This window comes from Hibiscus syriacus, unplaced genomic scaffold (assembly GCF_006381635.1).
Source record: "Hibiscus syriacus cultivar Baekdansim isolate YM2019G1 unplaced genomic scaffold, ASM638163v2 tig00111941_pilon, whole genome shotgun sequence".
Classification (NCBI taxonomy): Eukaryota; Viridiplantae; Streptophyta; class Magnoliopsida; order Malvales; family Malvaceae; genus Hibiscus; species Hibiscus syriacus.
Window position 1 is genome coordinate 435,974 of NW_024063217.1, and position 15,943 is coordinate 451,916.

The 15,943-nt window shown below is 32.0% G+C and overlaps 1 protein-coding gene across 1 annotated transcript; it reads left to right on the top strand.

The window, feature by feature from the left end:
* The first annotated feature begins 8,653 nt into the window (after positions 1–8,653).
* On the top strand, positions 8,654–12,435 carry LOC120173015 (nuclear transcription factor Y subunit A-10-like). Its single transcript, XM_039180315.1, has 6 exons — positions 8,654–8,812; positions 9,235–9,467; positions 10,759–10,868; positions 11,306–11,374; positions 11,691–11,831; positions 12,008–12,435. Exons 2-6 carry the CDS (start codon positions 9,263–9,265, stop codon positions 12,380–12,382), a joined length of 900 nt encoding a protein of 299 aa, XP_039036246.1. The 5' UTR covers positions 8,654–8,812; positions 9,235–9,262; the 3' UTR covers positions 12,383–12,435.
* The last annotated feature ends 3,508 nt before the right edge of the window (positions 12,436–15,943 follow it).

The following is a 15,943-nucleotide window of genomic DNA, read 5'->3' on the forward strand; positions in this document are numbered from 1 at the left end:
TGGTGTTGTCGCTCGTGATCACCATGGTTCGGTGGTAGCTTGCCAGGCCATTCCTTTGCCCGGATGCCACGATGCAGGGATAGCGGTAGCAACCGCTATTACATACGGTCTCCGGTTGGCAATTGAGTTACAACACGGTCACGTCTGAATCGAAAGTGATGCTGTCAATGTTGTCCGTCAGTTAATGATGTCGCAGCTTGATATGGCTACAGTTGGTTTCCATCTCGCTTTTGCATGTCAATTCCTTGGCAATCATCACGGTTTCCGGGTCATTGATATTTGTCGACCCGCAAACATCGTCACTCACGGAAAATGCTAACGTGTGGTAGCCTTAATATGCAGCTAAAAAAATACTACCGGTTTTGTTATTATTTTAAATAATAAAATCGGTAAAAAATGATCAAAACATTATTATTTTTATCGGTTTAATTGTAATTATTAATTACCGATATAGATAAACGTGATAGGTAAAAAAATAAAATTTTTCGGTAAAGCGCTACCTTTCACTCACACCTTAATTCATATTGCTCTATTTACTTCTCTTTTGTTTTATTTTTATGATTATGAATCACTTATGTATATTTCGGATGTAATATTTTATAGGGTAAAGTATACAAATGGTCTCCGACTATAGGGTACTATTTTATTAAGTTCTTTAACTATTAAAAGTTACAAAATGGTTATCTAATTATAAAATGTTACTTTGTTAAGTCCTTAGACTATCAAAAGTTACAAAATGGTCACTCGACTATTCATTATGTCCTAAACTCATAATTTTTCATTAAAAATTGGTGATTGTCTAAGCTGGACGTTAACATGATGATTAACATATGATAGTCGTCTGAGAGGGATAACATTTTATCAAATCACATTCAACAAGTTAATGTTCAGCTCATTTTATAACTTATAATAGTCGGATGACCATTTTGTAACTTATAATAGTCGAGAGACTCAACAAAGTAACACTTTATAGTCGAATGACTATTTTATAACTTTTAATCGTCGAGGGACTTAATAAAGTAATACCTTATAGTTGAGAGACTATTTGTATACCTTATAAGGGTAAAGAACGCAAATGGTCCCTCGACTATAAGATATTACTTTATTAAGTCTTTCGACTATTAAAAGTTACAAAATAGTCCTTCAACTATAGAGCGTTGCTTTGTTGAGTCTTCGATTATTAAAAGATACAAAATGATCACCCGAGTATTCATTATGTTTCAAATTATTCATTTTTTGTTAAAAATAGATGATATTATGAGTTGTACATTAATTTGTTAACTGTGATATGATGAAATTTGATCCCAAAATCTCAAACGACTATTATATCTCAGTCATCATGTTAACATCCAAGTTAAACAACATCCAATTCTTTTAACGAAAAAAGATGAGCCTGAAACATAATGAATAGTCGAATGACCATTTTGTAACTTTTAATAGTCGAGGGACTTAACAAAATAACACTCCATAGTTGAAGGACTATTTTGTAACTTTTAATAATCGAGTGACTTAATAAAATAATACCCTTTAATCGGGGGGCCATTTGTGTTCTTTGCGCATATTATAAATATCGTATTCTTAAAAAATATTAACTTAATTTTTAAGAGAGTAAAAGATAAATTTAGTAAATGAAGAAAGTAAATAAAATTTTTGGGTGAATGAAAGGTATGATATTTGAGGAAAACAGAAGTCCAAATAACAATATTATTCTTTCATATCAACCACCAGGCCTGCTTGGCAAAGGAACCACCTGATCATCAGCAAGTAGCGGCGGCGACAACTGCGTCCGGCAAAGAGGACACGTCGCGTGCAACCACAACCAGTGGTCGACGCACTTGAGATGGAACAAATGGCCACAACCAGGCAGCAGCCTTAAGACTATCATTACCCTTGTAGTCAGCCAAGCATACGGAACAGCACGTATCCGCACAACCTTTCTTCTTCCGCCTGGCCTCGGAGTACATCAGCTTCGGGTAGCTTTTTATTGTTTCCTTATCGAGGCCGACGACATCGACAACGAACCTCCCGGTATCAACTCAACCGATTCTCAGCTGTTCGAAGGCGGTAGGGCTCGTTGTCCTTGACGTGCAATGGTCCAACCGTAGGAAGCCAGTGCAACGGCGATGATACAGAAGATGATTCCGACGGAAACTCCGATCCCATATCCGACTCCTCTGACGTTTTCGGGGCCACCGAATAATTCCTGGTCGGAGTCTGAGGTTGTGTTCATTTCATGCAAGGGAGAAGGATTAATGGGGTATCATAAGAACTGTTTTTGGTCAGCCATGGCAGTGTGGTTATAAGTTGTAAGAAAGTCGAATAAAACATGGCATAGGACAGGCCGAAGTGTGAAACTCGTGAGAAATAGTTTATGTTTAGAACTAATTAGAGTTTAAGCTTTGACATCAAAGATTGAAGTTCAAGCCCTAATAATTTTATCTTTCACCATTAGTACGATCGGACTTTGTAATAATTTATTTTAACTATAGTTTATTTAGATAATTTTAAAAAATTGGGTAAAGTATACAAATGATCCCTCGACTATAGGTTATTGCTTTGTTAAGTCCCCAACTATTAAAAGTTACAAAATGGTCCTCTTACTATAGGATTTTGCTTTATCGAGTCCCTCGACTATTAAAAGTCACAAAATGGTCACATGACTATTCATTATATTCATAATTCATAATTTTTCGTAAAAAATTGACGACAAACTAAGTTGTATGTTAATCTACTATCTGAGATATTTTAAATTTTGATCATAGAATCTCAAACGACTATCATATCTAATACAACAGACTAACATCCAACTCAAACTGTCGTTAATGTTTTAACGGGAAAGGATGAGTTTGGAACATAATGAATAGTCGGGTGACCATTTTATAACTTTTAATAGTCGAGGGACTCAACAAAGCAACATCCTACAGTTAAGAGACCGTTTTGTAATTTTTAATAGTTAGGGGACGTAATAAAGCAACATCTTATAATCGGGGGACCATTTGTGTACTTTGTCCAAAAAAAATCTGTTGAACTTATTGAGTGGCTTCGGTGGTTAAAAGGAGTGTTGTTCTCCCTTGAAGTTCTAGGTTCGAACAGTTGCGTTTGTATGATATACGCCTTGTCAATGGTCAAGTAATATTATGAATAGATGCTACTATATAATCATCCCTAACTATTCCAACGAAAAGGCTTAATTCATAGGTGCAAAATTTATACATTTTCTAAGATCACAGTTAATCTCAATCGACAATAATCCATTTTCATTCATTCAACAATTCTATTAATGTGCAAAATTAAAAGGTAAAAATTTGTATCCAACTCTACTGACACAAATATATATACAATTATAATTATCTATATACATAAAATAGTGACATAATTAGAAAAATATATACAATTCTCATTTTAGTAAGTAAAATAGTGACCTAATTAGAAAAATATATAGATAAAGGGTACAATTATAATCATCTATAAACATATAAGGGATAATTACACTATTATCTCACATCGAGTTAGATATTTTTTACACTAAACTCGAATCCGACACGATATTATCCTTAAAAAAAACTTGACCTGAATTAAACTCGATGTTTAAAAAAATATGAATTTATAAGGTTGAGTCAAGTCGAAACCCATCGAGTCTGAATCTTATGCCTATCCCTACAATATATAACTAAACCGTAAGATTTTAATATGATCAAATGGAAAAAATATGAACTAAATCTATAAAATAGGTATAATGCAAAGACTAATACTATTATAATTTTTCGATATCTGACTTTTTTTATAAAAAAAAATAATCAAATGAGTTAATCGAAAAACTTGTTATAAATTATAATAAGTCATTATATAAATTTATTTAATTATGAAAATTTAGTCAACAAAAGCACGATTGGATATTTGACTTTCAATGTTACATCCAGCACCAACTGAGTGATTTCAGTGGTAATTATTATTTTTAGAGATTTCGGGTTCGAGCATCATAAATATAAAAGATGCGAGAGTTCAATGTTAAATAATTAAGAATTATCTTTGAACAGATAGTATCTTGTATTTATCTCGAATTAATAAAAAATAATAGTTAAATCCAAAACCTAGTGGTTTGACATAATTTGTCACTACACGTTTGACGTACTAACATTTTGGAAATTATATATTGTGGGAAATGACAAAAAAAAGTTATTAGATTTAATAAAATATTTATAAAAGATTGTTATAGATTTATACATTGTTACATCAACTATAAAACTTTGTTTACTAATATCTAATATCATCACTAACTAGTGGCAATCCCTCTTGCCTCCACCCTAAGTTGCTTTTCAATAAACCATTAATTTAATTACTTCAAAAGAAGAAAATTTAAAAAAAAAAGTGCATGAAATCCTTTGCATTTTCCCATGTTTAATAATAGAATGTATTCTACTAACCAAATATATTGATAGTAAAAGAATCGTTTTTATTTTCGGGTCGAGAATATATATTTTTGAGTTGGGTCTAATGAATGATATATAATTTTCAGACAGAGTTAAATTTGGATGAAAAATATATATATTTTTTGAGTCGAATCAAATTGATTAAAAATTTGATCCAACCCGACCCGTGACCAGGGACAGAGCCAAAATTAAATATTGACAGGGGCCGAAATATTAGACTATTTAAGAAAAATATAAAGACTTATTAGGTTTTTAAACTCGAAATTCAGTATGAACCAAGCGACCTTAGTGATTAAGGAATTATTGTTATCCTTGAGGTCCCGAGTTCAAGTACGTATGTAGGGATATGAGCGTTCATTGTCAAATAGTTAAAAGTCTTTATACAAATACTACATTGTATTCACCTTAAACTAAAAAAAAACTTAAAACTTAAAAGACAACTTCTAATTTATCTAATATTTAAACTTACAATGACTTAAATTGTAATTAGACAAAAACTTTAAGAACACATACTTATCATTCTTTAGTTCGACCCCTACTTAATTAAATATTTAATAAGTTTTTATATTTTTAAAATTTAAATATTTATTTTTACATAAACTAAAATACTATTAAATAAAAATTATATCGAATATATAAATTTTAACAGTAGTAGATCCCCTTAGCCGAGCTCCGTCCTTGCCCGTAGCCAATAGTCATCCCTAATTATATCCAAACGAGGTTGAGTTTTCAAAAGAAAAAGAAAATAAAAAGAAATGATGACGTGGAATGCGATATCTAACAGTGCATGGAGACAAAAGTACGTACTTTCTCTACGTGAGATTTGGATGGACGTGTGCGTGCCAGCAAGGCATCACGTGCTCCCAATAACTGACACGTGCAATCGTCATAACTCACAGGAAATTTTTCTATAGATAAACATGGTAGGTTTTGTGATTTTTTAACACTATTCGAATAACAAAATAAAAATAATTTTTATTATATATTAAATCTGAATAACATTATTCGATTTTTAATTAATTAAATTGTTAATTAAATACTCAAAGTTCAAACATGATTTTTTTTCAAGTTTAACATATAATTTTTTTTCTAAAAATAAAACAGTTTTCTAAAAAATAATATCTATATTCGATTTTAAATTTAAATAAATGTATAAATATGTATAAATTAAATTGTTTTACGAAAGTTGCTCTCAACCTAATATTGGGGGCAATCTACTACCCTACCTCCCCTTACCCCATTACATATGGGAATAGAATCAGCTAATTTTTTTTATTTTAAAAAACATGATAAAATATATAAATAATCATCGATTGTTGGGTATTAATTTATTAAGTCCCTCGACTATTTAAAGTTATCAAATGATTGCATACTATTCATTAGGTTCAAATCTCATCCTTTTTTATTAAAAAAATTGGCGGTCGTCTGATCTGCACGTTAACATGATAAATGAAATATGATGGTTGTTTGAGATTTTTGGATCATATTTTATCATATCACAGTTAGTAGATTAACGTTCAGCTCAAAATGTCATTATTGTTTAACAAGAAAATACAAGTTTAGAACATAAAAAATAAATAGTCGGGTGACCATTTTACAACTTCTAATAGCTGAGAGACTCAACAAAGAGACATTATATAGTCGAAGGATTATTTTATAATTTTTAATAATCGATGGACTTACTAAAACAATGCCCTATACTCAGGGACCATTACTCAAAAAAAATATCTCACTTTTTATCATTGAAAATTTTTAACTCGATAATTATGGGAAAATTTACTCCCATTATTGTATAAAATATAATTCCATAATTAGTAATCAATAAAATATGGTATGATTTTCTTGTTTCTTATAAGGTAAGTGAGTGAAAATAGTCAATTTAGTTCAACAAAATACTTTGGGTAATTTTCAGTTTTCCCACTCAAAAACTTTGCTAAGTCAAAATACAATATTTTATTTAATTATTTTTAAATGATATTATAAAATTTAAAATTCATTAAATAAAATATTTTTTTTATTTTTAGACTGCATTTTTTTGTAAAAAAAAAAGTGTTTAATGTGCTTTGGTTAATTATTCCAAAGTTTATTAGCAGGTCAGTGTCAGTGGCACCATGTCTTATTATTATTATCAAAATAGTACAAAAATTAGATCAACAAAAAAGAATTGTTTTCCTTAAAAAGAAGTCAATCGGATCAACAACTTTAAAAAACTTAAACCAATTTGGGAATTTGTCAATATAAAAAGTTGGGTAAATTATAAGTTTAGTACATAAACTATCAATTTTAGTATCTAAACTTTTAATTTTTTCAAAGCCACACCTAGAGTTTAGTTTTTGTTTCATTTTAGTACCCATGTTCAAAATTTAAGTTAAAAATTTTGAAAAAAGTTGAAAGTTTATGTCTTAAAACGGACTAAAACTGATAGTTTAAGTACTAAATATATTAAGTTTTTAACAGTAGTTACTAACATGAAACAAAAACTAAACATTATGTATGATTTTGAAAAAAATTAAAAGTTTAAATACTAAAATGGACCAAAACTGATAGTTTAAGTACTAAATTAAAGTAGGAAATTTAAAATTTGATATGAATTTGGGTTAAAACCATGTTTCTTGTTAGTGGCCATAGATGGAATAAGAGGATATAAAAGTAGATAATAACACTCTTGTAAATTTTAATTATACATATAATTTAAATATTTTTTTATCTTCTATTGATTATTTAATTTCACAACTCTTAAAAATATAACTCTAAAAAAATTATTTTAATATATTAATTAAAATATAACTCTTAAAATTTCATAACTCTTAAATTTATTATTAATTTTATTTTAATATATTAATTAAAATTATAATAATACATATACCGACCATTAATTTTGTGCTAGTGGTTCAATAAGACAATAGACCTTTGTCTCAAATGTTTATAATGGGTGTAGTCCAATGCTTTACATACCAATATGTCACATTTGTAAAAGTGAAGCTAAATAATCAAATGAAAAGTATATTATATGATATGGACCCATCATGACATTTGATGGCATATTTTAGGCAGTCTTCCCCATATCTTTTGTCAATAAGTGTAACACTACTCTATGTACCACTATTAAGTCTTACTTTCATATATACTTTTTTTTATCTATAATAAATAGTATAATATTTTATAAAATATATTTAAATTATTTAATGATTTTTAAAAGAAATTCAGAAAACTCGACGACGTCTAGAAGATTTACCGAAGACACGGTGTTTTTTTTAAATACAGTTTGTGAGTACTTAAAAAAGTCGTCGAGTCTTCTGGACGTCTTCCAAAAATTATTAGATGGTCTAGACGTCTTCCATGAGGTACTTTAGTATTTACGCTAGATGAGAAAAATAATTTTCCTAACATCATATAAGAAAATCCTTTTTTAAAGTATTATTTGATGAATTTTACAATGTTTTATGAATAGAAAAATTAATTCAAAAATTTTCCAATAATAAATTTATATAATATTTAATTTAAATTAATAGATTAATTTGTCAATTATATAAATAATTATAGGATAAAATACACAAATGGTCTCCCAACTATAGGGTATTGCTTTATTAAGTCCTTCGACTATTAAAAAGTTGCAAAAATGGCTCTCTAACTATATAATGTTGCTTTATTAAGTCCCTCCACTATTAAACGTCACAAAATGGTCATCTGACTATTTATTATGTTATAAACTGATCCTTTAAGTTAGACGTTAACATGATAACTGAGATATGATAGTTGAGATTCTAGGATCATATTTTATCATATCACAGTCATCATGTTAACGTTCAACTCAGAATACCATCAATTTTTTGACAGAAAAAGGACGATTTTAGAACAGAATGAATAGTCGGATGACCATCTTGTAACTTTTAATAGTCGAGGGACTCAACAAACCGACACGGATCATTTTGTAGCTTTTAATAGTCGAGAGACTTAATAAAATAATACCCTATAGCCGGGGGATCATTTGTGTATTTTACCCATAGTTATAATAATATATAAATGAGAGACAAATGAACAATGGAGTTCTGACAATGTCATTTGTTTTGTTTTGATTTTGTTTTATTGAAATTACAATATATATAGGGCCAATTGCTCAGTGCATTAAATATAAATATTATATATATATACATTGTTCGTAGTACAAAGTAGCTTTGCATGAAAACTGAAGCTGATTGGGGAGCGGCGTGTATCTCCATTGATTATACTTGTGAGATGTAAGCTTTCATCAATGGCCGTCAGTTGTCTTTCTCTCATAATTCCTTTTGCTTAAATATATGCCTACATGGCTCCTAACAATTGGGATCTCTTCGCCTTTGTTCGCTAAATCTCTGCATCTTCTCCTTGTTTTTACTCTTTACGTTAGTTCTTCTTCTGTTTCTTTTGTTTAGTCTCCGATGATCTCTATCTGTTTGTCTTATTGTCTCTTTCACCTTATTTGCTCCTCAGGATTCCTGGGTTTCTTTCCTTTTAACTCGATTCATGTTTGCTTTTCAGATATGAGAGTTTGGGTTGTTTTCTTTTCAGATTTTCCATATTTTGAATGATGATTAGAGAAGGATTAGTTCTGCAAATGCTAAGATTCGAGTTTCTAGATCTGTTACATGTTTTTTTCGACTGTGATTATACGAATCAGCTGATTAATCAACCTATATTTGTTACATGCTAATTTCTGAATGTTATATGTATAAATCAACTGAATTAAACTTTGAATTTGTTGTTTTTAGAAGAAATTTAGCAAAATTTTGTGATGAGTGTTTGATTCTAAGTTTCTATGTTGCAGGAGAATAGTTTGATTTGATTGGAACATAATGCAAACTCTGTATCTCAGAGAGCATGATGGGATTGGAAATCAGGCAATGGCTTCAGCTCCATCATCACTGCCATGGGGGACTCATCAATCCATTCATGGAGGTGGGGCTTTAGGTGCTCCATTGAAGCCTTTGTTGATGGAGCATCCCTCTAATGGAGATCATCTTGTTTCTACCAAACAACAACAATTCACCATTTTCCCAGGTAAATCTCATATCAATTTCCAGTTTCATCACTTGAAAGGCTTGGTTTTTTATCTCCTTTTTTATCTATGAATTTGTTATTGAGATTAATTTGACTAGTTTTATCTGTAAAGTATTTCATAAAAAAAACTTGATTAATTTCATTTAAAAAATCGAATTGATTGTTAACAGAGATTTTTTTAAACAAATTCGAGTTTTTATGATTAATCGAATCAAATTAAATTTTAACTGATTATTTTGGAGGGAGATAAAGATTGTGGAAGTCCACGTAAAATATTTTCATGCATTTGGATATATTCCCGTATAATTTAGTATTCTCATGCATTGGGGAGTTTTTAGAGGTCATATTCTCATATTATGTGTTAGACATAAATATCAAATGGTATAATACCAAAAATAACCCCCAATATTTATTGAGATGGTCATTTTGGTTCCATATTCTTTTCTTGGAGCATTTTGGCCCGACTTTGGGGTAAAAAGCTCTCTATAGATGAAAACCATTAGTTAACACATGATTAACACTATAAAATAAGAGCATTTTTTAACCTAAAATGAAACGTTGAGGACTAAAATGCCTAAAAAAAGAATAAAGGATAAAGTGATTATTTTGTCAAAGGGCGTTTTTGTCCTAAAATAAAACATTAGGGGCCAAAAGGCTCCAAATATTAGAATATAAAACAAAAATGATCATTTAGGTAAACATTAGGAGGCTAATTTTGATATTATACCATATGAAATATAGTAACTTTAAGAAAAACAAAGAATCGAAACGACATAACTACGTATTGCATAGATTGTTTTTAAACATTGAATTTTTGGTTTTCTTGACCTTACATCAACATAGAATTCAACGAAGAACAAAATGATTATGTGGTTATATATATATTGGTTTTTTATATATTCTCGTTTAATACACAAACAAAACTATTTTAGTGATTAAAGGAATGATTGTTATTATTAGAGGTTCCGGGTTCGAGTACTAGAAACTGCAAATATCAGACTGTAAGATAGTTGAGTGTTCATTGTCAAATGATCGAGTCTTTAGAATATATACTACCACTTGTAAGCACCTCATATAAATAAAAAAAATACATTTGCGTAGGTTCGACATATATTTAGTTTTAGATATAAATTAATAAATGTATGGTCCTCTTTCTCTTTATATATGAATTATGTTCTTATTGAATATATATATATATATATATATATCCGATGTTTTCTTAAAATTCGAATAACAAAAAATCATTAATGTAATGAAAATTACTAACCAGCCAACTGGTGTTTCCATTAAGGGGGTTGCAAAAATTCAGGGGATGAACATAAACCTCAGGCAGACATCTCTCTGCTATCAGATCCTTCAGAAAATAGTGCTCGCTTTGAACTAGGATTTGGTCAGCCCATGGTACATTTTCTCACAAACTTTCTTCCATAAATTTCCCAGAAATTTTTATCAGAGGATTAAAAAGATTGTAAATATTCATATATTCGTATTATGTTCGTGTTATTTTTTATACGACAAGTTATACAGTCAGTCATTCAACTATGTAAAAGAATATCATTTTGGGCCACCGAACACGTGTCACCTCTTGGTTGGTTTAGAAAAAGTAAAATAATTGTTTGGAGGGATGGAGCTGGGATTTAAACATAGGTTTGCATATTGGGTTTGAATCCTAGTTCCACCCCTTGAAACAATTATTTCAAATTTTCAACCAATCAAGAAATGACACGTCGTTATACTAATAAATTAAACACGGATGACCAAAATGAAAACGGAAGCTAACTTGAGTGACCAAAATGAAAACGATAATAATATTCGTTTCCCCTTGTGAACAACTGCAGGCTTGTGCAAAATATCCTTGCTTGGATCAATTCTATGGAGTTTTCTCAAATTATGGAGCTCAAATCTCGGTTTGTTTTTCATTTTCTCTGGATTATACTGCTAGCACATATTGTTATATATCTCGAAATCTCTTTATTCTTGTTGAAATATCTTTATATAATATGAGTCCAACACATATTCATAAAAAATTATAATAACATGATATTTCAAATGTATGTATATATATATATATATCTTATAAATTAAATATTAGACATTTGATATTCATATATCATGATATTATTGTTTTATATATGTCTATTTTTAAAATTATTTGTAGATCTGTCATTGATTGGAATCGTATTTAAAATATTTTATTATGTTATGATCGTATATTTTATATAGGGTCGTATAATGCTGCCATTCAACTTGGCATCCGAAGAGGGACCAATATACGTAAACGCCAAGCAATACAACGGAATCATGAGGCGTCGGCAGTCTCGTGCAAAGGCTGTGCTTCAGAATAAATGGACTAAAGCCCGAAAGGTACGTGTGTTACATTCGAGTGTAAGTGTCGAATATGAATATATATTCGATACGAGTATATTTAATTTGGATAAAGAGAACTATCATGGTCCATTAGTATAGGATTCTTGTTGTTCACTTGAAGATTTGTAATGTCACAAGACAACTTATTCAGGGTGTGCATTTTTGTTTCACAGCCATATATGCACCACTCTCGCCATCTGCATGCAATGCGCCGGCCAAGGGGATCCGGCGGCCGGTTCCTGAATACCCGAAGTTCGAGCTCCGAAAAAGATGGCATCGGGATGAAGAAAGCCGCTCGTGGACTGATTTCGAACGCTACCAGTTCATCTGATAGTGGAGCCTTGAACTCATCTAAGAGACCAAATGCATGTGGCTCTACATTCTCAGGGTCATCAGAGGTCAGCATGTACTCCAGGGGTGACCTCGACCACCACTTCTTTATCGACCATCTCGGACTATCGGTCCAGTCTCTCCCATCGATGATCAACGATCGTCGAGGCACTCTTATGGTTGCAACCGCCAACAGCCGTTGCAACCCGAAAATTTGACATCGATGCGGGGGTTATTGTGGGATTCGGTGCTAACCGAAAACCACTTTTCCCCGCTGTAGCAACCGAGGGAAGATCTCGGGTTTGCATTAGCTCCTATAGGGGGTTTTTGCAGCACGGGCTTTGGTTGCTAGGCAAATCATTCTTGGCTCAAGTAAGCTCTTCTTTGCCACTGGTTGAAGATGCTGGGACCTTAATATATATAAATATATATATATATATATATATATATATATATATGGATCAGACTATATGATGGGGTGTTTCCATTTGATCCATTAAAAACTATGGAAGTTCGGTTATGGTGTTTGTAATCTTAAATATGATGAATATGTGGTGTTCATGAATCATGATTGGTTATGGTGTTATGTTTGTCAACATAATAGTGTATTGAAGGATATGATATTTCTATTTTTAATTTGTCTTTCATGTTTTAGTTTATATTTTTAAGTAAAAATTTTAAATAGATCGATTTTTTTTAATTTAATCGAACTTTTCGTACAATAATCGAATCATCTTAGCATTACAGAATTAAGGGGGAGGGGGGCCGTGCCTTGTCCCGAAATGTCTATTGTCAACTTAGATAAATGTAATTTTAAAGATAGAGTACATAAATAGTCCCTTAATTATATAATAATATTTTGTTGAATCCTTTGACTATTTGTAACTTATTTCGTTACAAAAATTTACGAACGTTTGAGCTAGACGTTACAAGATGAGTGACCATTTTGTAATTTTTAATAGTCCCCAAAATTCATTTTTCTTCGTTAAAAAAATTAACGAACGTTTAAGTTAGACGTTAACATGCTGACTGAGATATAATAGTCATTTGAGATTATGAGACCAGATTTTATCATATCTGAGTCAGCAGGTTAAACATCCAACTCATATTACTATAAATTTTTTTAACAAAAACGACAAACTTAGAACATATGAATACCAAAATGACTACTTTGTAACTTTTAATAGTCGAAAAATTCAACAAAGTAACACCTTATAATTAGGAGACCATTTTGTAAATTTTAATAGTCAAGGGACTCGATAAAACATTATCCTATAATCAACAGACCATTTGTGCACTTTACCCTAATTATCGATTTTTAAGTATAAAAACAAGTGAACCGAAACCAACCAACTGAATTTATCGATTTAGGTTTAACCGAATTATCCTCTTTACTCTAATTCTTAGTTCATTCACATGCAATAATAACAAAAATGAAATAAATAAATTCTTTTTTCTTTTATACCAAGAATTGTACATTGTAGGCACCATAAATGTGAAATTACAAAAAGTACTACAAACAAAAGATCTGATCAGTACTGGTGCATCGATGAAGCCGAAAAACATTAACTACCCTTTCAAGAAAGTTCGAGCACGAGAAGGTAATACGGATGCCCTTGGCGGGATCCGGACGACTTGTTCGCTGCTCCTTGGTTTACCTCGTCGTTAACGGGCGTAATATCCCAATTCAAAACGTAGTTCCGGGAGCGAAAGCACAAATCTGAAGAGGGATTTCGGAGGTCGACCTAGGTTGAAGTGTGAGTTTAGTAGAGCTCGACCCTGACCAAATGAACTGGGGGACACTTTCAAGGTCGGGGATGATGTGGTAGCCGGAGAGATAGAACATGTTAGTCATGGGCACAACTTAATACTCTCGGATTAGTTTAAAGAGAATAAACTTTGCAATGGGTGTGTGCTACCTCTCCTATCCTCAGTTTATTATTGTCCACACTGTGATTTCTTTATCCACAAGGCATGTGCTGAGTTACCAAGGAAGTAACAAACATGGTTTGGCCTAGAATGCTTCAATCTTCGCACAAATGGTATTTTTTTGTCGTATGTGTCGCTATTATCGTAGTGGTTTCTATTACAAGGACAGGAGTTCAAATGCTTCTTATTCTTACATATGCATAAAATGTGCTTCAATATCCCACAGTTTTGCATATCAAGCTGATAAGTCACATTACATCTTCATTGTTGAACATATTGAAGGCAAGTGCAATGCTTGTTGTAAAGATTTATGGGATGATTATGGGGTTTATAGATGCAAGGATTGCACATTTTGTTTGGATGGGAGATGTTTGACCATACCACGCACTGCTCGGCATAAGCGTGATCAACATTCTTTGTCGCTTGCTTATCAAGATCCTGACGACTATCCACTACGACACTATTGTGACATTTGTGAGGAAAGAAGAGATTCATGGAAATGGTATTATCATTGTGAAAGTTGTGACAATGCTTTGCATATCAAATGTGTTATCGGGAAATATGTTATCGGGAAATATTCATTTATCAGAGTCGGAAGTAAATACACATATCAAGATCATCCGCATCCTCTCACTTTCGTCAGGAAGATGCATTACTACCCTGAATGCAATGACTGTGGTGAGCCGTGCCAAGATCTAGCCCTCGAGTGTGAGGAGCATGGATGCAAATATATTGTTCATTGGACCTGCATTCTCTATGGCGGAGCTGATAGCGGCTGTGAAACTAGTTGTTATATTGGCAGTGATACCGGTAGTAGCACTCCATTGGTAGTGACTGCAACACTGGTACTGATAGCGGCAGCGACACTGGTTGCGATAGTGGCGGTGGTACTGATAGTGGCAGCGACACTGGTTGGGATCTTGGCGGTGATACTTTTAGTGGCATTGACATTGGTAGTGGCTACAACACTGGTACCAGTGGCGAATGATGTATTAAACCATTCAACAAGAGAACTCGGCGTCGGAAAACGGAGTGGTTTTCTCGGTCTTCGTATTACGTTTTGTGTAATCAGCAGTGGTCTTGTAAGTCGTATTGTTTTCTTGTTCTGGTTTAGATGTAATATATGGTTATTTGGTTCATAAATGCTAGATGTTATAACTCTGAATTTGGTTTATTATTGTTCAATCTTGTAAGTTGTATTGTTTTTCTTTGTTTACTGACGAGATTTTAAATATGGCGACTCCATGTGGGATTGATGCTCTTTCATGTCTGAAGTTGAAGCATAGAGTGCTCCTCGTAAATTAGTGAAGACTTAGTAGGTATAATTGACATGTAATAAAGTCTTATATACCATACGGTCATTTTTCGCATTATGTTTTGGTTTTATCTTGATCATTGACTGTCAAAAATTAACAAAACTGTATACCTGAAGGTGTGAATTGATCATTACACCCGAATGCGTAAAATGACCATATGGTATATAGGACTCTATAACATGTCAATTATACTTACTGTGTGGTTTACTCATATAAGGAGGAGGAGGATTTAAATATTCCTCACCCCAGACCATGCAGTATTCAATGTTCAAGTTGCCAGTGTGAAACAGACAGTTGAATCAGATTCCAATAAAGGATTATGCTTTCATACGCTTATTTTGAGGCTGGCCGGAGTTGGTGCCTGTAAGTGAAAAATTTTGGATCTTCGGAGAGACGCAGAGAAAAAAGGAAAATGGCGGAGCTTCACCACATGAGCCATCACCATGCACTTGTATTCAACGAAGACACCACAGGTACAATCGGCGCCACATACAACTGCGCTGGCTGCACCAAACCGATGTCGGGTTCGAGCTA

Excerpts from the sequence above, each read along its gene's own strand:
- LOC120173015 (XM_039180315.1), top strand. The coding sequence starts at position 9,263 with ATGCAAACTCTGTATCTCAGAGAGCATGATGGGATTGGAAATCAGGCA. Across the intron at positions 10,869-11,305 it reads TAGGATTTGGTCAGCCCATG|GCTTGTGCAAAATATCCTTG; the intron begins GTACATTTTCTC and ends GAACAACTGCAG. Across the intron at positions 11,375-11,690 it reads ATTATGGAGCTCAAATCTCG|GGTCGTATAATGCTGCCATT; the intron begins GTTTGTTTTTCA and ends TATTTTATATAG.